The 26595-nt window shown below is 44.5% G+C and overlaps 3 protein-coding genes across 4 annotated transcripts; 2 read left to right on the top strand and 1 right to left on the bottom strand.

Moving 5' to 3' along the window:
* Positions 1 to 1270: 1270 nt before the first annotated feature.
* On the top strand, positions 1271 to 5666 carry LOC117863696 (uncharacterized). Of its 2 annotated transcripts, none has more exons than XM_034747507.2 (5): positions 1271 to 2102; positions 2633 to 2900; positions 2984 to 3846; positions 4031 to 4142; positions 4227 to 5666. In XM_034747507.2, exons 1-3 carry the CDS (start codon positions 1909 to 1911, stop codon positions 3776 to 3778), a joined length of 1257 nt encoding a protein of 418 aa, XP_034603398.1. In that variant the 5' UTR covers positions 1271 to 1908; the 3' UTR covers positions 3779 to 3846; positions 4031 to 4142; positions 4227 to 5666. The 2 variants fall into 2 exon arrangements, with proteins under 2 accessions (XP_034603398.1, XP_034603399.1); XM_034747508.2 differs by having other exon boundaries at positions 4241 to 5666.
* Positions 5667 to 8728: 3062 nt separating this feature from the next.
* On the bottom strand, positions 8729 to 12074 carry LOC117863695 (cyclin-dependent kinase G-2). The gene is made up of 7 exons (XM_034747506.2): positions 10375 to 12074; positions 10166 to 10294; positions 9911 to 10046; positions 9730 to 9818; positions 9528 to 9639; positions 9328 to 9434; positions 8729 to 9234 (listed from the first exon to the last, which is right to left on the bottom strand). Exons 1-7 carry the CDS (start codon positions 11781 to 11783, stop codon positions 9138 to 9140), a joined length of 2079 nt encoding a protein of 692 aa, XP_034603397.1. The 5' UTR covers positions 11784 to 12074; the 3' UTR covers positions 8729 to 9137.
* A 7883-nt stretch (positions 12075 to 19957) lies between these two features.
* LOC117865393 (protein HEAT INTOLERANT 4) lies at positions 19958 to 26532 on the top strand. The gene is made up of 14 exons (XM_034749586.2): positions 19958 to 20337; positions 20967 to 21005; positions 21120 to 21173; positions 21294 to 21357; positions 21654 to 21712; positions 22340 to 22464; positions 22581 to 22640; positions 22820 to 22878; positions 23720 to 23793; positions 25475 to 25513; positions 25611 to 25673; positions 25770 to 25817; positions 25902 to 26030; positions 26118 to 26532. Exons 1-14 carry the CDS (start codon positions 20176 to 20178, stop codon positions 26163 to 26165), a joined length of 1023 nt encoding a protein of 340 aa, XP_034605477.1. The 5' UTR covers positions 19958 to 20175; the 3' UTR covers positions 26166 to 26532.
* Positions 26533 to 26595: the final 63 nt, after the last annotated feature.

Consider the following 26595-nt stretch of genomic DNA (forward strand, 5'->3'; position numbering starts at 1 on the left):
CCAAACACCCCTAATTATAAAACTAATTGGAGAAGCACAAGGCTAATTCGCGAGACGAATCTATTAAACCTAATTAATCCATCATTAGCAAATGGTTACTATAGCACCACATTATCAAATCATGGATTAATTAGGCTTAATAGTTTTATCTCGCGAATTAGCATCCATCTGTCCAATTAATTTTGTAATTAGACTATATTTAGTACTCCTAATTAGTATCAAACATCCGATGTGACTGAGGCTAAAGTTTAGCCTTTAGAAACAAAGACCCCCTTACTTAGCTTACCGCTTACGGTTACACATTTGAAAGTTTAAAAGTTTCATTTACACATTTCGTAAGTGGAGTTTTAACGATATATCGTAGTACCAGCAGTGCCTATGTCTACAGAAACGATTTTAAAAAAAATCAACTCTCTTATAAAAAATAAGAGTTACAATAAGTTGGCAGCTGAAGTGTGAAGACTCCTCTCAGCACGTTTTTTTCTAGAAATAAGAGTAGTACTACGTACATTACGGTTTGGAATCATGTCGGGTCATATCGGATATTTGGATACCGATTAGAAGGATTAAATATGAACTAATTATAAAACTAATTGTATAAATCATGACTAATTCGCGAGACGAAACTATTAAACCTAATTAATTCATAATTAGCACATATTTGCTGTAGCAACACATGGTCAAATCATAAACTAATTAGGCTTACCTAATTAATTCATAATTAGCACATATTTGCTGTAGCAACACATGGTCAAATCATAAACTAATTAGGCTTAATAGATTCGTATCGCGAATTAACCTTCATTTATACCATTCATTTTGTAATTAATTTATATTTAATACTTTTAATTAGTATCTATGTTAGTCATGTGCAACCGAACAGAGTCTAAACCGGGGGTTCGGGGTACTGGAATCTACCTGAAGCCCGGACATGTAACCGTTGTAGATTCCTTGGGTGAACTTCAAGGCCCTCTGCGGTAATTTCTCCTCCTCTCGGATGAGTATCAAACTGCGGATCAGCGACGGGACCCAACCCGAGGTAAAAGCAGAAGAGGCCCGACGTGACCAGTTGAAGTAAACGACGGGGCTGACTCGAGGCAATTGCAGAGGCGGCCCGAGACCGCACAGGTGGTGAATCACTCGCTTCCAGGTGGGGGCACGCTGTGTCCGGGGCCACCCGTAAGCCACACCGTTACACTGGCCGCTTGTACGGGTGGCTCTCGACGGCAGCGCATCGTTTCATCGTTCGTTACCGCCCCGCGACGCTCGCTGGGTGGCCAACACGTGGGCGACAGGTGCAGGAGCCGGGCTCGTTCGCTTTTCTCGGCACCGGCGACGCACTGGTAACTCCGGTGTCGCCGGCGGCTCGGCCCCGGTGGCAGCGTGAGCCGTCTTGAGTTAGGGCACGTAAACAGAGAGACGGCTGACGTCTATATGCCTCCACATCAGCAGATTCGTCCTCCGTGGTAAGCATTTACTGAGGAAAGAGATGCTCGCCGGCGCCTCGTTCGTCTACGGCAGGAGCTCGTGCTCCCACGCGAGGCGACGGCTCCTGGGGCGCGTTGTAGGAGTCGTTGCCGTTCGTCGCCGGCGGCGGGGATCCGATGCGCTCGGCGCCGCGCGCGCGCTTTTCCCTTTCGCGCCCAGTACCACGCGCTCCTTCCCCAAATAGCCCCCTTGGCCTTGCTCTGTCTCCTCTCCTCCCTGAATCTGAGCAGCGACGGACACCATGCGGCTGCAGGAAAATCAGGCGGCGCCGGCACGAGAGCTGCTCAAGGCGGACGCTTCGCGGGAGCGGAGAGCCGCTGCGGCGCAAGCGCGGAAGGCTCTCGTGTCGTCGTCGGTGAGGAAAGAACCGGTGGCAGCGCCGATGCATCCACCGGGGGAGCTGCGGCGGCGCCGGAGCAGATGAGTTCGGGCCGCGCGGCGCCTGTGCCGGAGCACAACGGCGCGGGTGCATCTGCATCTGCTGGAGCTTCACCGACCTCCTTTGTCGACGGGGGCCGCTTCTTCAAAGGCCCCGGCAGCTTCTTCGCCGGCGCCAGGCAAAGCTCCATGCCTCAACCATGGATGCTACCTCAATCTTCAGATCCGGCAACATGGTATACAATACTCATTCTCAATTTTGTTCATATGGACCGAGATATCAATTCTGTTCAACAAAATGACATGTTTTACTTCTCTGCAAAGACTCATTCTCAATTGCACATGTGTCTGTTCCAAACAAAAACTAAATGTCTGCAAAACTGATCCAAACTGAGACAGTTGCTGTATAGTTAGTGTATCAGGCACTCAAAGTTCACTTGCTGTTAGTGATCCAATTGAAGAGCAATTATGTAGATATAGTATAATCACATAATTGTTTTGAGTAGGAATGGTTTTGGTCTTGGCAATGGCAATTCTAATTTTATCTTGTTGTTCTGATCTGCTGATAGATTTAGATGTCATACTGCTGAATTCTTTGTTGTATTGGACTATTATGAAGTCAGAAATTGAAATCATGCAGTTGATGTGGTAGAATCTTACTAGTTGTCATATGTTGTGCTGATATACTTTTGCAGGGATGTCTACTAGCTAATTTATGACATCAATGAGCTGTGTCTTTAATTTAGTTCACAATATACTTTTACAGGGATAAAAATCCAACACCTCCTGGTGGTTTCACAAACTTTATCCAGCTTCATTTGTCTCAAAATTTTCATTTTGTTGGGGGGCCTGCTCAGTTTGCGCCATTCAAGCCGCCGCGTACTATGGAAGATACACCAACAGAAGAAGAATTGGCCACTCCTCATTCATCAACAGAAAATAGTAATTATGTTAGTGTTGACAGCGGGGATGAGTTGGAGTTACCTAGGACTGAGAAGCGAATCCTTTGGACTCAAGAAGAAGATGTCAGGCTTGTGAGTTTTCATGGCTGTAGGCTGGTTCCTTTTTGCTGTTTTGTTTTTCATACCCCTACTAACAATGAAAAGCATTATTACAGATGAGCTCATGGCTGCACAATTCAACGGACTCAAGCATCGGCGCTGATAGGAAGAATGAACAATATTGGTATGATGTTGTTGACACCTACAATGAGACTACCTCAAGTCAGAGGAGAAGAAATGCTAAGCAAGCGAAGGATCGTTGGCATAAGGTTAATAAATGGACTGACCTCTTCCATAGTGCTTGGTTGAAGGCTCGAAGGGTTTTTACTAGTGGGTATAATGATCAAATGTGGATTGATAAGGCTCATGTTTTCTACGTAGAAGACAACAAAAAGCTCAAGCTGGGGCATTTTGTCTTGATGGATGTATGGTACACAGTCCGAAATGAGGCGAAGTGGATAACATACAACAATGGGTTGAAACAAGCACGCAAAAGGAAGAGTTCAAATAAGGATAATGAAGGAGAGGACATGGACAATGCAGACCTGGAGGATCTGGAAGAAATCCCAAGGCCAATGAGGCAAAAAAAAAAAACTGAAAAGGCAGCACTTGAAAAGAAGGCTAAAAATGCCAACAGGAAGGACGTTGACAATACAGATCTTGAGGAGATGAATACTTTTGGTAAAATTCAGGATGATGAACATGCAAACCGGCTGAAGGTATTGGAAGTACAAAAGAAGCTACCATCCGAGAAGATTGAACAAGCAAAGCTTGCCCACCTAGCAGCAAAGGAGCAAAAGGAGGCAGCAGAGGTGCAAATGGAGGCAAGAAAGTATGAAGTTGAAGCTAGGATGTTTGAGACATATAACCAACCGCCTTCTCGCTATGGACGTAGCATTGATGTCCGATGAGGAAAAGTTAGAGCATGCAAATACAATGAAGTGTTTGAAGAAGAAATTATTTTCTGATTACAACTGAGGTTAGTGTTACCTTGGCAATATGATTTCTGTCAGCTTGCCAATATGATTTCTGTTAGCATCTAACTGTTAGCTTGCCAATATGAATTCTGTTAGCATCTAACTGTTAGCTTGGCAATATAATTTCTGTTAGTTTGGCAATATGGTTCCTGTTAGCATCTTGACAGTTTTAGTTACATCTTGCAGGGATGTTCTGATCAAGAAAGCTGTTGGATGTTTGGATCAAGAAGGTTGTCATTCTGTCAGTTAGATCCTTGCTGTTCAGTTTTAGTTTCAGGCATTGCTGTTTCAGTTTCAGGTCTGTGTCACATTGAAGATCCTTGCTGTTTCAGTTTCAGGTTACTGCATTTTCTTACTGTTAAGTTCTGATGGTGAACTTTAGTTTCATTCTGTCAGATCTGGAGGAACAGAGAGAGCACGATGAACAGGAGGCAGTGCAGGAAGATGACGAAGGTGAGGAACCTGTGGAAATTGATCCAGCGGATGTTTATACACTTGATGATTTCCTTGCCGAGGATGAAAAGTTAGAATCATTTCGGAGGAGGATTGGTGACAAATTGAAGGCCAAATTTGAAGGAGCATCTTCTGAACCACCCAGCCATCGTCAGCGTCAAAGTGGACCTCAGATGTATATTCCTAGAAATCGAGAAGCTGGTCATGATGATCTTGTTGCTAATTACTTCTCTGCAAATCCTAACTACACTGATGAGATGTTCCGTAGAAGGTTTCGGATGACACAGCCTTTGTTTCTTCGAATTGTTGGTGTTCTTAGTGATTGGGATCTTTTTTTACCCAAAGAGTGGATGGGAAGAGATGGCCACTCACCTTTGCAAAAGTGTACTGCGGCCATTCGATGGCTAGGATATGGCACGCCAGCTGACCAACTTGACGAGGTTTTGAAGATTGCTGCTAGCACGTCTTTGGAGTTCTTAGGGTGTCTTTGGAGTTCTTAGGGAAATTCGCCGAAGGAGTGATTGAATGTTTTGGTGGAGAGTACCTGTGCCCTTCAAGAATTGATGAACTAGAAAAAATCTTGCAAGAAAATGAGTCTCCTGAAAAAATCTATCTTGCAAGAAAATGGGGCTTCCCAGGAATGATAGGAAGTATTGGCTGTATGCATTGCGCGTGGAAGAATTGTCCAAGATTGGGCTGGCTGAAAAAATCTTGCAAGAAAATGAGTCTCCTGGCTTCCCAGGAATGATAAAGATTGGGATGGCTGAAAAAATCTTGCAAGAAAATGAGTCCCCTAGCTTCCCAGGAATGATAGGAAGTATTGGTTGTATGCATTGCGCGTGGAAGAATTGTCCAAAAGATTGGGCTAGCATGTTTACTCGTGGTGACAAAAAAAATCCTACTATGATCCTTGAAGCGGTAAGCATGCATTTTTTGTACCGCTAGTGCCTATAATGATATCAATGTGTTGAATAAGTCGTCACTATTCATTGATGCGATAAAAGGAGAAGCAACAAGACTACAATTTGTTGTAAATGGGAACCAATATGACATGGGGTACTATCTTGCTGACGGAATATATCCCGAGTGGGCAGCCTTTGTGAAGACAATATCATCACCTTAAACGGAGAAACACAAATTATATGTGCAACGTCAAGAAGGGGCAAGGAAGGATGTTGAAGGATGTTGAGTGTGCATTCGGCGTGTAGCAATCCTAATTTGATATTGTACGTCGTCCAACACGAATGTGGAAGCGGGATGATGTTGTTAACGTAGTGCAAGCTTGCATAATATGATAGTTGAAGATGAAAAAGAATTAGTTAAAATTCCATTGGATTTAAATGAGAATCCGAGTGCAACTATTATCCTATCATCGGGAGTACAAATAATAATCCTAATCCATGCTTCGCAGAGGTACTTACTAGAAACTCGGCTATACGTGCTCCATTTACACATAAGCAACTCATGAAGGATTTTAGTTGAGCATATATGGCAGTGTTAGGGGCATATCCAAAATTAGACCTACGTTATAATGGTATTGCAACTTTACTATATCATATCATGATAATGGTATTGCAACTTTACTATATCATATCATGTATTCAGAGTACCTATTGATATTAATATATATTATATTTATGATTTTCAAAAAAAGGACTCTATGTGACTAAATTTAATATCATTCATCCTCTCAGTTGAGCTTCAAAATGGCTACAAAGATGAAATGTACACTTGATCATCGTTTCTATAAATAAATTAAATAACTTGTAGATATACATCTAAATAGATACAGACATACATCTAAATAGATAGCTCACTATTTTAGCTGTCTGTGCCTGATATGGCAAATCAAATATACAGCAGCTATGTTAGACGTGCCCTTATAACCATCGAGGCCTCACTGTTGGAGTGGCTGCCGGCAGCAAGTTGTTTATCCGGCAGCAAGCTGTTTATCCAGTTACCAAACCATTGGAAGACAAGGCCCAGCCCAAGGCAAACATAAAGAATCGTAAATTACTCCTACAGTCCTACAACACACGCACGCCCCGCCAGTCCGCCACTACAATAGATTTTCCAGCGACCCGCGCTGCATCAACCGGACCATATTTACGTGCGAACATGAGCTCTGCTTCCTGCCGTCCTTTATGATGATGCAAACGCTGCCCTTTTTGTCCATGTCGTGGACACAGTGAGCTGCCCTCCCATGTCGATCTCCACAGGCCACAGCCATGGCCATCAAAGTTACACCAACCACCACATTTACATTGCACCCATGAAGACGAAGAATAATGCAACTTCAGGCCGGGCCAGCGCAATTTGCAATCCAATTGCTACATCTGGCCCGATCATGAAGCACAACAAGGGGGCAAACGCAGCTCAATCCTCCTGACTTTGCGAAGATTTCTCCGGGCTTAGAATCGGAAGCTAACGTCGGGCAAGATTGTCCGGCGTCGCCACGTTATCTAGCACCTCTAGTCCAAAGCCTCGATCATTAACTACTAACATGACAAGCTGACGCCACAGGTCAACGAAGCTCGCACGATAAACATATGAAACACTTCGCCTGAGACAGCTCTAATCGAAAACCATATCCCAGTAACTTCGCAAGCATAGCGCCAGATCATCAATTATGTATCCTGTGAAGTTGGACGGGAACACAATAGATAGAAAGCATAAAGAATACTTTCCCAACCACAGTAGCTACGATTAGATCTGCGGACCAGTGCGTTTAAAGTCTAAACCAGATGAATAAAGATAATACTCCCCGATCACTGTAACTGCTAAACAAACGTTGAAGGAGTAAGTTGAAAAGAGAAGAAAATTCAGTCTACATGGATGTGGGAACTGCCAAAGAGAACACCTCTCGGAGTCTCGGAGACACAAGCATAAAACTTTTAATACTCACCTAAAAGCTCCCTTCCACGTTGCTCTCCAAAAACTTAAAGAAAGATGGATTTGATCAAATCGCACATGACATTGCCTACAAATTTTCACCTGATTCGCTGTTATTTATCACCGGGAACCACTTCGCGTTGCGTTTTTCAGTAAGCTATGTTAGAACTGTCAAGTGAACATAAGCTACCTACCATACAAAAATTGTAGAAGAATAATCTCCAAATAAGTTAGAAGAATGGTTACTAATGTACAAGGAAGGATAGTACACTGACCAACATGGTTCAATAGTAAAAGATGAACACTTTTTGAAGGTCCTCCACAAATTTAGTCACTTAGGTACAACAAAGCTGACGGCCATGAAGCTTCCTATCTTGAAGCAGCCACAGCTTAGCTGCAGATGCGTCATACAACAATTGTAGTGAGTTTAACAAACTCTCCCAGCTCTAGGGTGGTATAAAGAAGTAATTATCACCAGGTGCAAAGCACATAACAAGACAAATAGCAGAAAAGCATGTCCCAGTCAAGGCTACCAAAACCTGCGTGCAGGTGCAGCAAGCAACAAGCAAACTACATTGCTCAAGAACACCACAAGAACCCTGAGCTTTTTGTTAGCACCATGTATACCCCACATTCATGAATTCAACTTTAACCATGGTGACAAATGTGCTCAAAATGCTAAGACACGTATAACCAGAGTGGAAAGCCTTTTATTCAAGTACTAGCCCATTTGGTAGGAAGGATACAGAACAAGAACCTAATATTTATTTCTATGGATTCAACATATGTAATGCGTTCATACTTATGCACTTAATCAACAGGGAAGCAAAAGAGCATACAAGAATGAATAGGAAGAAATCTACCATAAATTCTCTATTTGATGCCAAAATTAATATCAAGATCAAAGTCAAAGCAGATGTTAGATCCACGCATTAAGTTCAAGTTCCAAAATTGTTTTATGGACATATCTCAAAATTATTCACCTATACATCTTGGTAGTGAAATGAAAATAAGTGAAGAAAAGCACTCCAACGTCGACTATGAAATGTCACTGATCTCTTGTAGTTGAGATGGCAAGGAGAAAACATCCATGTAAGAAACATCTCACTCAGCTCAGTTTTCTTCATTTCTTGTCATTTCTTTCCAGTTGTTTTCCTTTTCAATTTATTATTTAGAAAATGACATGGAAGCAACTGCTATGTGCATGACCTAAATAGTCTTAAGAGATCACACATTAATATTAAGTCCAACATGAAAATGAAAGATATCACATTAATATTAAGTCTGTTCACCTAAATAGTCTTAAGAGATCACACATTCCATACAAACTAATCTTTCAGGAACGAGGATAAGTTCCACGCTCATTAGGTTTAAGTCAGCAGTACTAGCAATTGGCTTTTGCATATATTACCTTCCAAGTTGTATTAATGTCCATTGATTTCCTGGTGAAAAGCAAAATGCATCCTTCCCCTGCGCTTCTTTCGTCTCTTGCAAACAAAATGCAAAGATCAAAAGAAAAGGCACGAGGAGCATAAAGAATAACGATAATGATGATGTTTTATTTTAATCCAACACACTGAACATTGTTTACAACGTACCAATCTGGAATATTTTACATACAGAAGTTCCAAAGGTGAAATTGGTGTAACCAATAAAAGCCAACATGCCACACCTTACGATGCAGGCAGATTATATTTGCTTTTAGGATCAATGTGGATGGAGTGTTAATTCCTGCAAGAAAATTTCTATGATGGACCATAAGGAGAAACCTCATCCACTTAACCGGCACCAAGCCTGCTAAAGAACACTATCAGTCGCTGGTAGACACCAAGAAGATGTGATACTTCATGTCCATGGCACATCTCACCTCAGAAGATATCTGATCTTGCTGATTCAGGGTGAAGCATAACAGTTAGTACGGATAGGAACCCAAGCAAGTGGTCCTAGTTCAGCCAAAAAGCCCACGGTTGCCTATGTTCCCTTGCAGTTCTTTCAAACGTTGCTCTTCTAGAGGGTCAGGGCTCTTCAGGTACCGTTTGGTACGCCTGCGTATTTTAACAAAATTATAAGAAATCAATTCTGGATGTATGGAATTTGAACCATGTAATATTAGGCTAGTGCGGATAGATTTAAATTACCTGTCCAGTTCATTAAGCGCAGGGAATGTAGGCATGAAGTCCTTGGACTTAGGAAGAGGAACTTCAGAGAACCATTTGTGCTTCAGAGCATCATCTGCCGATATACGCTGTACGAGATAAACAAGTGTGCTTAGACAGGTATGCATGATGAGAATACAAGAACACCAAATTAAATGTCAATTGGAGATTATGAATTGCACCTTGTCAGGGTCATAAGTTAGCAGACTGTTCAGCAGATCAAAACCAGCTTCAGACAGGATTGGTCGCCCAGAAAAAGATGCAGCTGGGAACTTATCCCTTAGCCTGTTATACCTGATAAGACCAAAAAATCGATGCTGTCAAACAAAAATGAACACTCAGAAAAATAACAACAAAATACAGTACAGATGTAGAGAAACTCACGGTTGTTTGACAAAATTGACTTTCACACCAGGTAATTTGGCATAGCCAGGCCAAATCTTCTCATTAGGTGTGCCAAGTGTTCTAAATATCTGCCAAAGAAGTAGCTTCAACATGAGATATCATCGAATAAAATTTATATCAAGAGCTGCAGGACTATAGGAGATCAGGACAGATTAAATACCTTATCTAGCTGTTCAAACTCTGTTTTTCCATTGAATAATGGTTCTTTGGCCAGAAGCTCCGCCATTATACAGCCCACAGACCACATATCAATAGCAGTAGAATACTCCTTTGTTCCTAGCAATAGTTCTGGGGCCCTGTAGCCACAAGGAGCAGTAAAGGTGAGTCCTTGGTTTAGCAAATAGAACTCTTGATGAATAACTTTAGAAGAAAACCGAAACACTGCTGAGGAATCTGATGTTGGCTGATGACCTACCTGTACCACAAAGTCACAACCAGTTGAGTATAAGGTTTTAGTGGGCTCCCATATTGACGAGACAGTCCAAAATCACATATTTTCAACTCACCGCGGTTATTCAGCAAAAGATTTGAGGTCTTCAGATCCCTGAAAAAATTGTGGGCGTGTATCAGCAACATGAACAGATTTGACTTATGCAAACAAAAACGAATGTAAACAATAATTACCTATGAAGTACCCAATTGTCATGTAGATACTTTACACCCTCTAACAGTTGAATCATCAAACATTTGACCTCACTTTGGGTATACGGTTGTTTCATTGTCTCCATGACACCTTTTAGATCATGTTCCATGTACTCCATAACCATAAAGATACTATCTAGACTACTTCCAACTACTACTTCCTTAACATCCACAATCGAAGGATGGTGGAAAGACAAGAGGATATTTATTTCCCTTAGAGAGGTTAACGGGAAACCTTCTCGCTCTTTCTCCATCTTTACCTTCTTCAGAGCAACAATCTCATTTGTCTTCTTATCCCTTGCTCTATATACAACACCATATGTGCCCTCATTAATTTTGTTGAGCCTCTCAAACTCATCAACACTTCTGCAACCTTGAAGCATATTGATACACCTGTGTGGTGCCTTCACTGGTTCAGGGGTTTCAGGTCTGCGTGCTTCATCCTCTGAATCGGTATCTGACATTCTATTTTCTGCATCACTGTCACTGGCCTGCCCCCTGTCAACATCCATATAGTCATCTTTATCTACTTCAAAATCTTCTTTCTCATCATTACCCATTCTCCCCGAGTCAGATGACCTAGACATGGTCCTTCCTCCAGAGATATCACTGACCACAACCTCACCAAGTTCCGGGCTTGCCCTTTTCCACTGCCCCGGCACAGAGTCTGCAGGTGATGCACCATCTTCCTCATCATCATTAGCACCAGCCCACCTTGAAGTTGATATGTTCCTCATTGTTGGATACTCCTCTTCCTCCTCTGCCACCCTATTCTCATGTTCCGGCAACTGCTCAGCACTCTCTGTACCAACAGTAGGCTCCACATCTATAGGTGACTTCTCCACAGCTAATCTCACTGGGACATGGTCTTTTGGAGGCAACGGCGGAGGCGGAGGGAGCTCAGCAGGCACAGATTCTACCACTTTCTTGCCCCTTGATGCATCAGAATGTGGCGGCTTTGGGCTATCCCTGTCCCAAATTATAGGCGAGAATTTCCTCTTCTTGCTCGGCGACGAGACCGCTGCACCCGCTGCCGCTGACGCAGCCGCAGACTCGCCCTCCCTGCTAGAACTGGGAATGCCATTCTCCCTTCCTCTATGAGGCCTCCCACCAGAGTCATCAGACGCACTGCCGCTCAGCACTTCCCCAGGCTCACGGTCCCCGAGCCTACCCGCGAGACGGCTCCTGGGCGGGGGCGAGCGGCGGCGACCGTGGCCGTTGGCGAGGTCCCTGCCACCCCTGCTGCGCCCGCCGTCGCGGCGGCGGTCCGCGTCACGGTGGCGGCCGCCAAGATGGTTCTGCTGCTCCTTGCTCCTCCTGGAGCCCTCAGCGTCGAGCTCCCGCTCCCTCGCCTCGTAATCCCTGTACCCTCCGTGGCGCCCAGCGGCCATAAGCGAACCGAACGACAGCCTCACACGAGATTCAGCGGCAAACCCTAGATCCGTACCAAAACCTAGAAAAATTCGGCGTGGTTTGGACCAGGATGGAGTTCGGATCTGACCTTTGGGATCGAGCGGCCTCGTGGACGCCGACCGCGCACGGAGGAGGACGCGAGGAGGGTCGGGAACGTGGCGGCAAGGGGTGCGGTGGTTTGGTTCGGCGGCGAAGCGAAGGAGAGGAGGAAGGGGACGGAAGCGACTGCTTCTAGGGCGGCCGCTCCGCGTGGTACAGGTCGGCTCTCGGCTTTCCTTTCGGGACTTCGAGGAAGCCCGCGGCCTCCGTGCGTACGTGGTTCCGCGTTTGTATGACGGGTGGGGCCGTGGGTGCTCGAGGTCGAGTGGGTCCAAGATGTCAGCTAAGCGCTTGGACACGTGCTTAAGCTGCTCTGGGCTGGGCCGCTGGGTGTTCAGAGAATGTTACTGATACTGGGCCGATGATTTCAAGACCGAGAGGATGGCGTTATAAAATCTATATCTATATACAGCGTTGCCAGCGCCCGGACGTCGGACGCTCCGTTGGTCCATCACAACATCAAAAAATAACATCTGCAATATAGAAAATCACCGTTTGCAATATCAAAAAATATGTTGAAAAAATATTAGCCATCTGCTGATGATGAGGAAAAAAACCCACTACAACATCTGTTTCATATTGCATGGAACATTCAAATCTCTTATTGAAAATGCAACATCCAGATAAAACACTTGCAACATGTGTGTGAAGCATATGCAACATCGCAATATCTAGATCTACTTTGCAACTTCCACATGAAACACTTGCAACATTCTTCTCAAACATCTGAAACACTTGAAATATACGCTTACAACATGCAGCAACCCCTGGTAGGAGGAGCACTGCACAGCGGGATCCGACGCTAGGAAATGGTGGAGGAGGAGGAGGATGGTGGCGGCCGGCGCGGCTCGCCCTTGGCCCCCGCCACCGCCCGCCTCCGCCAACCCCTCCGTTCCTCCACCCGAGCACCCCCCCCCCTCCCACTCCGCCCCAAGATCGTCGGCCCCCGCACTCCACCAGCACCGCCTCCGCTCCGCCGTCGGCCTCCCTCCACCCTGTCGCCTCCGCCCGGCCCCTCCCCCGCTGCCACCCAACCCCTCCCCCTCCGCCCCACCTCCGCCTCTGCCGCTCCGCCCCGCCGTCACCGCCTCCTCCTCGCGCCCGTGCTCGCATGAAATGCGTGGCACAGGGAGAGAGTGAGTGGTGCGGGTGATTTATCTCCAGACGAAAGGATAAGGAAGGACTGTGGGAGAGAAAGGATAAGGTGGAAGGAGAGAAGATGTTTGTGGGACTCGCGCCAGATATTTTTGGTGACAAGCGTCCAACACGTCCGGACGCACGAGCCATAACATTACCATATACCTAATATTAAAGATCGGTTGTTTCTTCCAACTGTCGTGGTTGTTTAAAAAAAATCTCTCAATTTTTTCATAATCAACCAGTGGTCCTTGGAATATGTCTTGATGGTTTTTCAAAAAGGTCCCTAAACTTTACTGCAATTGACCGGAGGTTTACCGAAGACGCCTCTTGCTTCCCTCTAGCTCGGTTTTCTTCGCTGCTACTGTCGCCATTGTGTGCCTGCGCTCGAGCACGGAGATGCTGCGGCGGTCAACCAAACGCGCTCCGCCGCCTCGGCTTTCTCAACTCCTAGGCTCTCCCCACCGACGTCGGCCCCGAGGATGCCACCTCCATCGTCCCCATCCACGTCGTGGCCTCCGGCCTCCGCGCGATTCCTTGGTTCCTGCTCGGCGGGGCTATAACTCCGCTGGCACCGACTCCCCCATCTTCTGCACCGCCAAATCCAATATCAACCAGCAGGAGCTACTATCACCACTCCTGCCACTGATCTACCCGGACCGCTGGTGCTCCTGCTGGAAAACAACTATAGCTATCTTGGAACCACTCATTATCATTGCAGAGATATATTAATATCTTTGTTCCAGTTTGTTTCTAGAACGGCGATGCAAGCTATTCAAGACTATAGATAGTAGACGACGCCTACTTCACGCCAAGCCACCTCAGAGTCATTTGGATTTGAAGTGCAACTCTACAACTATATTCAAGGCAACAATTATTAGCTACTGTAGGTTTTTTTTAAAACATACTAAGGACTTATTATTGTTGTGTTATTGCAAAGTTACGATCTCATTGTTTTCTTATCTATGAACAAATTAAGAGATCATAGAGTTAACTATTGTACAAGATAACTTTGTAGATATACAGGTTCTATATTAAGTCGTCTAAACATTAACATGTCAAAATGCGTGAAATTAATTAATATACATAATCTAAACCTATACACGTGTTATCTTAGTGTATCCTCTGTTGAAGAACCCATAAACGCTACGATTTGGAGTGTATTATAAAGGAAGGTGGATGGAACGAGAAGAAGAGGAGAACGCACTCTTGCTCATGGTAGTCAGAGGCGTTGTGGCTTAGCGCTCGAAGTGGGAATGAGGCTAGGCACGAGGAGGATGAGCGCTTGCCTGGGCAACGGCGAGGACAGCGAGGATGAGGCAAGATGTGGGTGGCGCCGATGGACAAAGAGGCAGCGACTGGCTGGATGACGATGAGTATAGGGGAAATCGAATGAATGGATAGAGCGGAGATTAAGCGGTGAATTTTTTTATTTCCATGTGTGGATCCTATATAATAAACAGATGGCATCAAACCACCCACAAATGTCTTCTACTACTATACTTGCAAAGAGAGGACTAATAGGGACAACACACCAACATATTGTGAAGTGAAGCCAACATATTAGGAATAAGCGAATAATAATGTGAGAGCAAGTAAGGACCTGTAGCAACGCACCGGTATTTCTGCTAGTTTACCTAAAAAGACTAAAATAACTTACAATTTAAATCGGAGAGGGTAAATTGAGATGGTTGTCCTCCCGATTTGAAAGGAAAAGAAATGTAGGAATCAAAATAAAAGGTTGAAAAAAAGGGGAAAACAAGTAAATCCAACTTCATGAGCACCTCTTTCTTTACACGATTTCCTTCTTCACCATCGAGCACCATGGCTTCTTTGCCGACAAATTTTACTCCAAAGAGCTACTGTTCGGGTTATGGAGGGGATTTGTGCTTCTTTGCCGACGAATTTTACTCCAAAGAGCTACTATTCGAGTTATGGGGGGATTTGTTGGCTGGATCTAAATGGATGTATGTTGCCGAACAGGTGATTGTTGAGGGGTGTGGGTAGATGGTAGGGGACATTGGTGCTGCCTATCGTGGTGGTAAAAGAGATGGATCGGGGAGGGCTGGTGTCTGTGCATCATGGACGCAGCAGTAAGCGGTAGTGGCATTTGTGCGGGGTGGCGGATCTAGCAGTGATGGCATCAGCGGATCCAGCGATGATGGTATCACCGAATCGAGAGGGGTAGCTGGCGGATGCTTTGGGAGGGTTTGGATCTAGAAAGGGTGTGGTGTGGGAGGACGGGAAGGCTAGCGACTCTCACCAACGAAGCGGAGGTTGGCAACTTTGAGCGCATAGACAAAGAAGGGGGAGGAGGCGGGACAGGCGCGTGAGTAAGGAGGATTGTTGAGTCTCCCTTTTTGCTAATATACAAGAGACTTATAGTCAATGCTCTCTTTTTAGGAAAGGTTTTCTTATAAAATATGAAAGATATCAAAGATAGATTTGATGACGCCTCGTAAAAAAACAGATATCTTCCTGCCCTAGTCACCTAATAAAAAAAGGTTGAGTCTGCAACGGCAACCTAGAGCATCTATGCCTCCAAGGTCATAGGTCTATTTCCAATATTGATGGTGGTGTCATCATGCCACGTTATGTAGCTTCAAGTATTTATTTACCAAAGCCCAACAATTATGTATATGCTGCAACGATTCTAAGACTCAAATTAGGGTGTATTTGGAGTCTAAACGATACTCTCAATGACTAAGGGCTCCCACATCCCCTATTCGTTTTGAATTGTACTAGCAGAAATGCCCGTGCGTTGCTACGGGTCATTACTTGCTCTCATGTTATTATATGTTTGTTCATAATATGTTAGCTTCGCTTCATAATATGTGGTAGACAACTATGACAAAATATTGATAGCCTACGATTTTAATTATGAATACAGTCAAGAAAAACGATGAACCACTTTCCTAAATAGATAATTGAGTTTGCCAAAAGTTTTGTAATCTGCATCGTGTTTACGTTCCAAGTTCTCACAGCTGTCGTTGCATGTGCTACACCAACTTCAATTCAGCAAGACCAATAAAGGCCAGTCCTGCAATAGAATAATTTTTTAGTCTGTTAGTGATGTTTTAGTATCCAAGTGGTTGATTTGAAGTGGTTCATGCAACAATCTAAATGAGTATTACTGTAGAGTTCATAGCTAGATGTGTACACATAGGGAAACGGGACTAAATAAATTCATAAAAAAGTAAAACTTGGTAAAAAAAATGCTGCCTCCAATCAACTATTTTCTTTTGAAATCAAGAATAGAATGATATTGTGTTCACCACACCAGCAACAAGAGAAATAAATTTTTTTGTTCCTTTCATGCTGTATATACTATATAGTAGCTGAAAAGTATTATCGGGTTATCTTTGTCTGACACTTGGAAACATTCATGTTGTGTATTAAAACAAGAACTCTTAATCAGATCCTAAATCATTCTCTTATCATAACATATGTTATGACAATTGTAGATAATTAGTGGTAATGGGCACTATTTCCACGGGCAAAGAGATTAAATATAAGATTTTTTTTGCAAAAGTGACAATTGATGGCACAGTAGGCCCAGAAGACACAAAACCTGATATAACCTCTAAAGAAACTGCAGTGACTCCATAGCCCTCCAGATTGAGATGAGGTAACTTGTGTAGACCTGAATTGAATGAGCCAACAATAAAACACATGGAGTAACTTGAAATGAAACCTTATTTTACTGAAACTAAAAGCAATGAGTTAGTAAAACAAGTAAATAGACCTAAGAAAGCATGTGACTTTAATACTGAAACCCACCGAAAGCAATGAAACCCACCAAAAGCATAGTGCAAACCTGATTGAAATGCTTCCGTCGCTGTTCACCTGAGAGAAGAAACAGAGGCTTGCTGCTGCTGGGTGCCTGCACTTCACCAAAACAATACATGTGCCCAAGAGCCAAAAACGGCAGGTGCTGATGCTCCTCCTGTCACTGCACCATATTACCTACTGAACAGAGAAATAGAGCTCTAGCAAAACCAAGCCGAGCTGCAGCTATTGCCAAGTGAAAGAAACAACACTTAAAGCTGGGGCAATGTTGATGGCCTACGTTCAGAAGTGAAGCTTCAAGAGCTTTCAAGCAAAGGCACAGAGCAGAGCTGCCAGATCAAGCTCCAAGAGCAGAAGCCAGAAATGTAAACAGCGGAAAACGAGAAATTCGATGAGGGAGCTTTTGCTGACAGAAAAATATGTGGCACCGGAACTGAGGTCCAGCGCCTCCATCTGCGTGAGCTTCGCGAAGGATGGTGGCAGGTCGCCGTCGACGTTGTTGAAGAGCACCAGAAATCTGAGGTTGGACAAATCGCCAATGCAGTCAGGAAGCGCGCTGGTGAGGTTGTTGTTCACCGCGCCGAACGCCCACATTGCCGAGCAGTTGCAGAGGCGGCCGGGGATGCCGCCGTGGAGCGTGTTGTTGCCGAGGTCCAGTAGCTGTAGGCTCCTCAGGTCGCCAAGCTCCGGCGGGATGCCGCTGGTGAAGTTGTTGTCGTACAGTACGAGCTGCTCGAGCTCGCCGAGGCGGCCGAGCTGCGGCGGCACGGCGCCGCCGAAGCGGTTCGATGTCAGGTCGAGGACCTGCAACGTCGAGATGTTGCCGAGGAACGGCGTGAGCATGCTTCGGAGCCCGGTCTCCAGGAGCTGGATGGATGTGACGTGGCTGGCGCCGTCGCAGGCCACGCCGGTCCAGTTGCAGTGCGCCGGGAAGGCGCCACCGGCACCGCCTGCCCGCACCAGTATATGTTCCGATTCCGTCTCGATGCAGCCTCTATTTCTCGATTCCGTCTCCAAGCGCGCGGCGGGCCGAATCGGGCAGGTGAGGCAACCGGGAGCGAACTGCGGCCGCCGCGGAGTGGGGATCAGGAAATACCGCCGAGATCGAGCGAGAACACGAACTGGAGGGACCCTATGGGCCTCCACCCTGCGCCACCGCAAGCCCCCGCCCCCGCCGCCGTCCCCTTCGCCGGCCCTCCCGACGCCACCGCCGCCGCTCCACACCTCCATCGTCGAGGTCACCGAGGAGGACCACACCGCCGACCTCCCCGAGGAGCTCCCTCGTCTGGCGCCAGATCCGTCGCCACCTCCAGCGCCTCCTTCGTCGAGGTGAGGAGGAGAGAGGACCTCCCTTCACACTCTCCCTCCTCCCATTCTTCACGGCCGCGGCCGAGCCCAGGACGCCGGCCGCCGCACCACCGACGCTGCCGGCCGCCCGCGCCCAATCTCCCTCCGCCTCTCTGTTGTGAAGAAAGGAGAAGTGTTTTTCCCGTTAACCCCCTCACTTCCCTTCTTTTTCCACCCGAGCTCCCCTCTTTTCAATATTTGGACTGCGGGTTGATTACTAAAAAGTCAAGGGACTTTTTTGCAAAATAACCACGACGGATGAAAATTGCTGGCAGAGACGTTCCTTGCTTTAATAATAGGTATAGATATCTTCAAATCTTTGCTAAGGGCGGGCAAAGTTATCGGAATCTTGGAATATCATATCTGCGTTGTCTTTAACACAAATGTACCAAATGGAGATAGAGCGTGTATTTGTAGTTTTTGTAGTTTCTCTTGAATATGAATCTCAACTTGCAAAATTTAATAATTTAAGCAATAGTTCGCCAAAAACCATAGCACAAAGTTAGGCTACGAAAACACCTAGTGACGAGCCAAGTTGTAGTGTCTTCTTCATTTGAAAAAAAAGAGGAAAGAATCAACTTTACAATCTCGGTGATCCACTTCATTGTCTTAACCTCCATAACAAAATTCATGCTTGGTTTAGTCCCCAAAAATACTGTAGGTGATCCAACTACTCACAATGAGATTTGTTGTTTTATTTGGTTGCACAAAAGCGGAGTTTTAAGTTTAAATTTTACGAGCGGATATAAAACATGATGCTCTATGTTAAAAATGCATTAATAATTTTTTGTAGTTATTTATAGGATAGGAACATTTATTATGGAATTGATTCTAGAGATACAAACTATATGAAAAATTCTCAATGGACCATCTTGTAAAATTTGAATATGAATCTCAACTTGTACGAGGAGATATGCAAAAGATAAGTTGTCTAAGTTTGAAGGATTGGATCAACTAATATAGTTTGAAGAAGTAAATTGAGTCTAAATTTTGCTTTAGATTTAAACGGACAGTTTAGATAGTTTGGGTAGTAAAATATACTTCTTTTTGAAAAAACACTCTCCCAAGAAAAAAAACTGAAACAAACAAGGTTAAAAAAACGTGCTAGAATGTAAATATCCAAGCAATGGCACAGAGGTGGGCGATATACAAACGCAAAAACAGGGGGCCAGCCTGACAGCGCCTTAAAATAAGGTGTGAACCAGTGAATCGAGATTAGTTTTAGGTGGAGCCCACATGCCATCCGCACTAAATTTGAATCTCGCTGCCAAGTCCTAAGAGCAACTCCAAGAGACTGCTAATCTTACCCCCAATACCTTTTTTAGGAAAAAAGAGAGAAAAAATGAACTCCAACAATCCACCTAAACCTTCCCCAATTTTTTAGCGACGCTAAAAAACAGCCTGCCACCGCGTATATTTTAGCGTTGGTGTTCCTCCCCCAATCCTGATTCCCGCACGCCCGCGTGTCCCTTCCGATGGGCCCAATACGATGACGTGGCCCGTGTTTGAAATATTGGGGGCTATTTATTAGCGATCTGCTGTGGAGTGATATGTTTTTGGGGGAAATTTTTTTTAGGAGAACCCCCAATATATAATTTTGAGGAAGAATTTTTTAGGATACTCTTGGAGTTGCTCTAACCACGCAGATCTCCAGCAGCGTTTTTTCCACGCGGCCTGTCTCTCTCCTCATCCCGCTCCCTCTCGATTCTGTGCCATCGGACGGTCCAAAACATGCCTCGTGTTCAATTCAACGGCTCCCACAGCCCGCCGAACACACCCAAGGCCACGAGGCCCGCGCCGGCGCCGCCTCCCCGTTCCTTCTCCTTCCTCGCCCTGCCCATCCCGTCCCCGCTTCAAATTTTGCGTAGCGTTGATTTCACGCCCCGATACTCCCTTCAAAATCGGCCGGCCGACCGACGCACCCCTCCCCCGAACGCACAAGTGCAACCCTCCTGATCCGAAGGCGAGCCGGAACCCAAACCCTAGCAGCCGAGAGCAATGGCGCGCCCGAGGGGCAAGAAGCGCACGGCGGCCGAGGCGGCGGCCACTGATTCGAGCAAGCCGGAGGCGGCGGCGAAGGAGCCGGCCAAGCGGGGGCGGGGGAAGCGCGTCAAGGCGCCGGCCGAGCCCACGGAATACTTTCCCGAGAAGAGGAATCTCGTGAGTAGGCTTCTGGCTTCATGATGACCTGTCTGGGATGCGTCCTTCGATTTGTTAGTTATAGATTTTGGTATCCTCGAGTAGCAAGCGTGGATTCGTCCTGATCTGATTAGCTCGCGAACTGCTCCAGTTCAGATTGTTGCTCTTGCGGGGTCAGATTTGCAGTTCTTTGATTAGTTAAAAAACTGGGGATGAATGTTCCTTTCTGCCGGCATTGATGCTCAAATGTGGCATCTCATAGTTATGTAGGACTAGACTTGGTTCGGCAATTGTATTATCCTCATCTCACTAGGAAATCGGAATGCTCTACGTTGGTGTTACATAATTCGTTATGGATTAAAATTTTCAAATCTGTACGCCTTGTGCTGTAGTCTACATTTTATTAGGTCAGCATTTTCTTCTGTCCATTGCTAGTGATTGTTACACATAGGTTTGAGAATCATGCCAGATTAGCACCAAAGTTTAAGGTACATTAAAGATGATGACTTTAGAAACATTTTCTTGCATGTTGGCTCAGACAGGATCATTTTTGCAAATTACCGCTATGATTTAGATTGTGCTTGCCTGTCCTGTATGCCTTGCTATTTTACTTCAGGGTGTTTTGACTAATGATTTGCTGTTCTGTTCAGGAGGATCTGTGGTTATCTGCTTTTCCTGTTGGCACTGAGGTTTCCTCCCATCCATGCCTTCCTTTATTTGTACTGTGTACGTTAGAAATGCACATCTGGACATAGCTCACAGCTTTTTATTAAAACCTATATTATTTACAATATCATCTGCAGTGGGAAAACATTGATAAGATAAAGGAATTCAACTGGAACTTTGAAAACTTAGAGGTATGGTGACCAAAGTTAATCTTTTATTTCTTGCTTTTTGAATGCTTTAAACGGTACTCTTCGCGGCACCCCTCCTAAAGCTTCCCCTCACACTGTTCTGTGGTGGTGGTTGGTGAACAGAAAACATTAGAAGAAGGGGGAGAACTTTATGGCAAGACAGTTTACTTGTTTGGAAGCACTGAGCGTAAGTGCACTTCCTTTTCAGCTAGTTTCTAAAGTGACTTGATTAATGCTTGTTGATATTTGTAATATTTCAGCAATGGCACACTAATGCTGTCTGGGCTAAATTTAATCTGAATTTTATCTTGAAGAGCCATTAGTCTGGTTTAGTAAGATTCTAAAGTTCTATCCGTACAGCACTGTTTATATGTTGGATGTATAAAACGGATTTTAGTATATGCCATCTGTTTCATTTGCTTACTAGTTGAGCCTGTTGAATATTGTTCCATACAAATCTAATTGGCTCTTGTTGACATGCAGCTCAGCTATTGTATGTGAATGGTGAATCAAAGATAGTGCTTATTCCAGTTATAATCGCGGTAAGTTTTTATCTACCATCTTGACCGAATAGCTATACTATGATTATATTACTCTACTATTTTGAGTTCCAAAACTTGTTATTCTATGTGCCATGGAAAATTGTCCTGTAGTTCTACATCATCTTAAGCTGAACGCCTAGCTCATGAGTCATGACTATGCCAGCTAAAAAATTCTGCAATTATGTTTGTACTTTTGCATCACCATGCAATTCATACCATCTTTGGTATATATTATTGTTTCTTAATTTTATGTAAAATTATCGATTGCACTAGATAAAAAATGTATATGTCAGTTTTTAAGGTTAAAGTTTGTGGCAAATTTTTTGAAAACAAAGAAGGCAAGAAACTCCGTTTAGATTGCTGGTTGATATTACCAAGGGGGCTATATTTTGTAGGCATATTTAGTACCTTCTATACTAGTTCTGTAACAATTCGGGTGCTCATAGTTTTCCTATTGGATTTCCTGGTGTCATGGTGTCTGACTCTAATATGCAGTGATGAACGTTTCTTGTCATAATTGTAGTTTGTGGTGGCTCCATCAAATAATTTGTTGAAGGCCTAACGTATGTTACTAGTTATCACTAGATGGTGGGTCTCATTTACACTTTATTTTTTTTCTTTTGGCAGGTAGACTGTCCTTTCCCTCCATCAGATAAGATCGGCATAAATTCGGTCCAAAGAGAAAATGAAGAAATAGTGCCAATGAAGGCGATGAAGATGGCATGGGTGCCTTATGTTCCCCTTGAGGACCGGTACTTCTATGTTATATTGAGCTATATTTGTTGCCTATTGTTTTTGTTGCTCATGTATTCCTTTTCTCTAGTCATCAAAACTTATATTTCTCACTTTGGTATTGTTTTGTCTATAGGCTCAGCAGGATCGACAGTTTGAAAACAAAAATATTCACTCTCGGTTGCACCCAGCGAAGGTCAGTTGATTTTTGAATTTATGTTTCTGAAATTTCATGCTTCAAGGTAGGAGTATATATTTTCATTTCTGTTGTCTATTCATTTATGCGGGCATTTTCATTCTCATCCAATGAGTTGCCTGCTCTGCTGTTCCACTGGTTACTATTTGTACAAAATCTCAGGTTTATACCTTTTGCAGGTCTGCGCTTAAGCATCTCAAAACTGAGAGAGTCAAGAAGTTTGACTACTGCATGCCATGTAAGTTGAATCGGGTTTATTTTTCATGGCTTATGTCTTCTCCAGGAATACACATTGTTACTTTAGGATCCCTGAAATGCCTTTTATCCTTAGACCGAGGCTCAAATGCTGTGCTTACCCTTGGCAGTACTTCAGTCCAAGAACATGTAAATGACACTGCTTGAATGTGCGCATAATATTCCATGGAGCTCCAGCTACGTCTTAGTTAAATGGTTGTGATGCAACTCTATGTTCATTCATAGGAATGACAATTGAAGTAATACGCTCACAAACAAACGTAATGTCTTATAAATTAAGATCTACTTAGCTGGCTGATTCCTGTTGTTGGTTGACTGTTATTTGATGCTACTGAATCATCATTTACAGTCACATGTCATTTCTTAATAATTCGATAGCACGTAATAGTGCATCTCAAATTTGTTTGGCGTTATGCCTTGATAATGTTTGCAACATGAGGTTTAGGGCATGCAAAACATGTTCTGTAGTCAAGATGTAAAGAGTCCAAGCATGTTATGTTATAAAAGCTCTAGGCAGGTGGTGAGGTGGCACCTAGATGTATTGATGACCACCAAGCGAGGCAGCCACCTGGGCAACAAGCATAAGCTAGGTGGGATGATGACGGCATGGCATGTCATTAATCATTTGAAATAAACCAACACTCCCTAGTCCCTATGAACCCTATGCAGCAAACGTGTTCTCAAATACTAGCGCATATCCTCGAACTGTTCTACTAGTAGTCATTAAGTCACTCGGTTTAAATATGTATGGCATTATATGGTTTTCATTATTTTTTTCCCCGGGTAACCTCATATCGTACAAACCTTGTTTGTTATTGCTGCAGATTATATGCCACTGCAACCTGTTGAAGATGAAGATGACACGGTTATCAATTTCTTGTATCCTCAAGAACCACCAGTAAGATCCTTTTGTGGGTTTGTTTCATTGAGCAGTATTACCTAAAAATCAAGAATTGTTCCTTTTTCTTATTTACTTGGCATATGTTATTTGTTATTAAATCATGGAGGGGACATGATTTCCAGGGAAATAAATTTAGAAAAAGCAGCATTAAATCACAGTTTACACCTAATATAAATTTATTGTGAGCGTAACTAGGCTTATATTTGGGATGTTTCTGTTGAATGAAGTAGAATAATTACTGCCCTACCATCAACCTTGCTGCATAGGTTAACACCCACATGCTGCTGAGAACTGCTCTGCATCTTCCGTTACTGATATGGTTACATGTTTATTGCTCTTATGCCTCCTTCAATATTGTTAGCTGTGTCGCAATCGGTTGGATGCTTGACCTCTAAACTATTACCAAATCACAATTCAATCGTGCAAACATAAATGGAGTGGTGGGCTGTTCTCTCTATTCACATGGGAGTGACAGTTATATCTGCTCACCCTACTTTCCACTTTTAGCTGATCCTTCATGTTACGAATAACATCAGTGTACTTAATGCCCCCTAACTTTTGCATGAGTTTAAGGGGTGTTTGGCAGCACTGCACTCCATAAAAAACAACTCCACTCCACCAACTCCATCTTTTTGCAGTTCCACTCCACCAACTCCAGGAAACCATGGAGTTGTTGTACGTGTTTGGCTAATTGCAGTGCTCCAGCTCCAGAAACATGAGAATATGTTGTGAATAGTCTCTTCTACCCTTTGTGAATGGGCCCACATGTCAGTCTCTTTTCTTTTCTCTCCCCTTCCTCTTCCTCTCTCTCTCTCTCTTCCTTCTCTTTTCTCCCCATCCATTCCTCTGTTCGCGCTGGCCTGACGATGGCGCAGGGGGCAAAGGGCCAAATGCGGCGGGCGGCTCCAGTTTCGGCGCCGGCGCGCGAGCACCCGCGGCGCCCAGCGGTAGCGGCGGCGTAGGCAAGGGCGGGCGCAGCGCGAATGGAGGCGGTGGCGAGCATGGAATGGCCACGCACAAGGTCCAGGGAGCGATGGCGCGCGGGTTCCGGGGGCAGGCTAGTGGACGGGGAACGACGGCGCGCGGGGTCCGCCGGCAGGCTGCTGGCGGGGAGCAGCGGCGCGGGTGGACGAGGAGGCTGGCGTCGGGCGGCACACGGATCGGATGGGAGCGGAGATGGGAGCTGGGAGCAGGGTCCAACGGTCGGGGACGGACCGGTGGCGGGCAACAGCGGTCGAGGGCGGCAGGGTCCAGCGGTCGAGGGCGGTAGGGTCCAGCGGTCGGGGCCGGCGCGTTCTGGCTGTCGGCTGAGCAGCGGTGGGAGGAAACGGGCGATAGGGAGGGGATAGAAAAATTAGAAACGAACCAGTAAGTTGTGGAACCGGTGGCAAGGTGGGTAAATAACCCCAACTCCACGAGGAGGTCTGAAGCTGATGTTTTTGGAGCACCCTTTGAGGTACTTCAGGAAAAACGTGGATCTAACCCCTAGCTCCACGTTTTTTCTGGAGCTGGAGTTTGTGGAGCTGGACGTGTTTGGCAGGCAATTTTGTGGAGTTGGTGAAGTGGAGCTGTTTTTTATGGAGTGGAGTGCTACCAAACACCCCCTTAATTTCATTAGCTGTAGATTGTCGCCATGTATCATCGTGTTTACTACTTTACTTTGTTCTGCTTGCTGCAGATAGTAGATGACTTTGACTGGGAAATGGATGAATACGAGGTTTGTATTGGAGTTTGTTTTGCTCCGCCCTGATACACTAGTCACCCATGGAAGTACATCTGTGTTGAATGACTTGAATCATTGTGTTGCAATGCAGGACTTTGCTGATCAGAAAGTTAAAGATGAGGTCCTGCCGGAGGATGAGAAAGAAAAATTTAAGGTACAGCATTAATTTTTGTGATTAATAAGCTAAACTTACCATTGTTCATGATAGTTCCTTAACCTTCCTAATTTTGCCGCCGCATTTCTTTTACAGGAATTTTTAAAGGAGAAGGTTAGAGAAAGGAAGAGAGAACTGAAACAGGTCCACAAACACCCGAAATATATTTACTATATTTACAAGTGATCTACTTTCATTAGTATTCACTGTTTCATGAAATTTCTGCAGGCTAAAGAAGCCAGGAAGAAAGCTATTGATGATATGGATCCTAAGGAGAAAGAGGCGTTTGAAAATATCAAATTTTACAAATTTTATCCTGTGAAAAACCCGGACACACCAGATGTTGACAATGTAAAGGTATGAAGTGGTGTTCTGTCTTCAGTAGTTAAAACATCTGAACCTGCTTTGGACAGGATCTAACTTTGTATCTATTGTTTTCTGCAGTCAAAGTACATCAACAGATATTACCGGCACACACATTATCTGATGTAGGCATTCGTGATCTCTCATGTTTGGTGAGTTTCGTGGATTGAGCTATCCAAATTGAAGAGTTTGTTCCAGAAAATTTTGAAACCCGGAGAAGATCAGCTTGGCAACATCTTCGAATGTGGTTTCTTATGGGCCCATCAGACAGCATGTTGCATCTCCTGTCTGTTGTGCACTTCAGCTAGAGTTAAACTCACCGAGTAACCCCCTCCTTAGGCATCTTCCTTTGTTGCGGGCGTATAACATCTTGAGGATATATTTATTGTGTAACAATCAGAGGGTCAAGGTTGTTGTTGTAAGAGTAAACAAGCAGTTCAGGAACAATTTGTTCCCTTTTTCATTTAGTAAAGTTTAGGCAGGGAATTTCTGGATTTTTCTGATATCTTTGCAAAACAGTTTGTGCCCGTGGTACTGTATTACTTTTACTCTGGGTTGT

This window comes from Setaria viridis, chromosome 7 (genome assembly GCF_005286985.2).
Source record: "Setaria viridis chromosome 7, Setaria_viridis_v4.0, whole genome shotgun sequence".
Classification (NCBI taxonomy): Eukaryota; Viridiplantae; Streptophyta; class Magnoliopsida; order Poales; family Poaceae; genus Setaria; species Setaria viridis.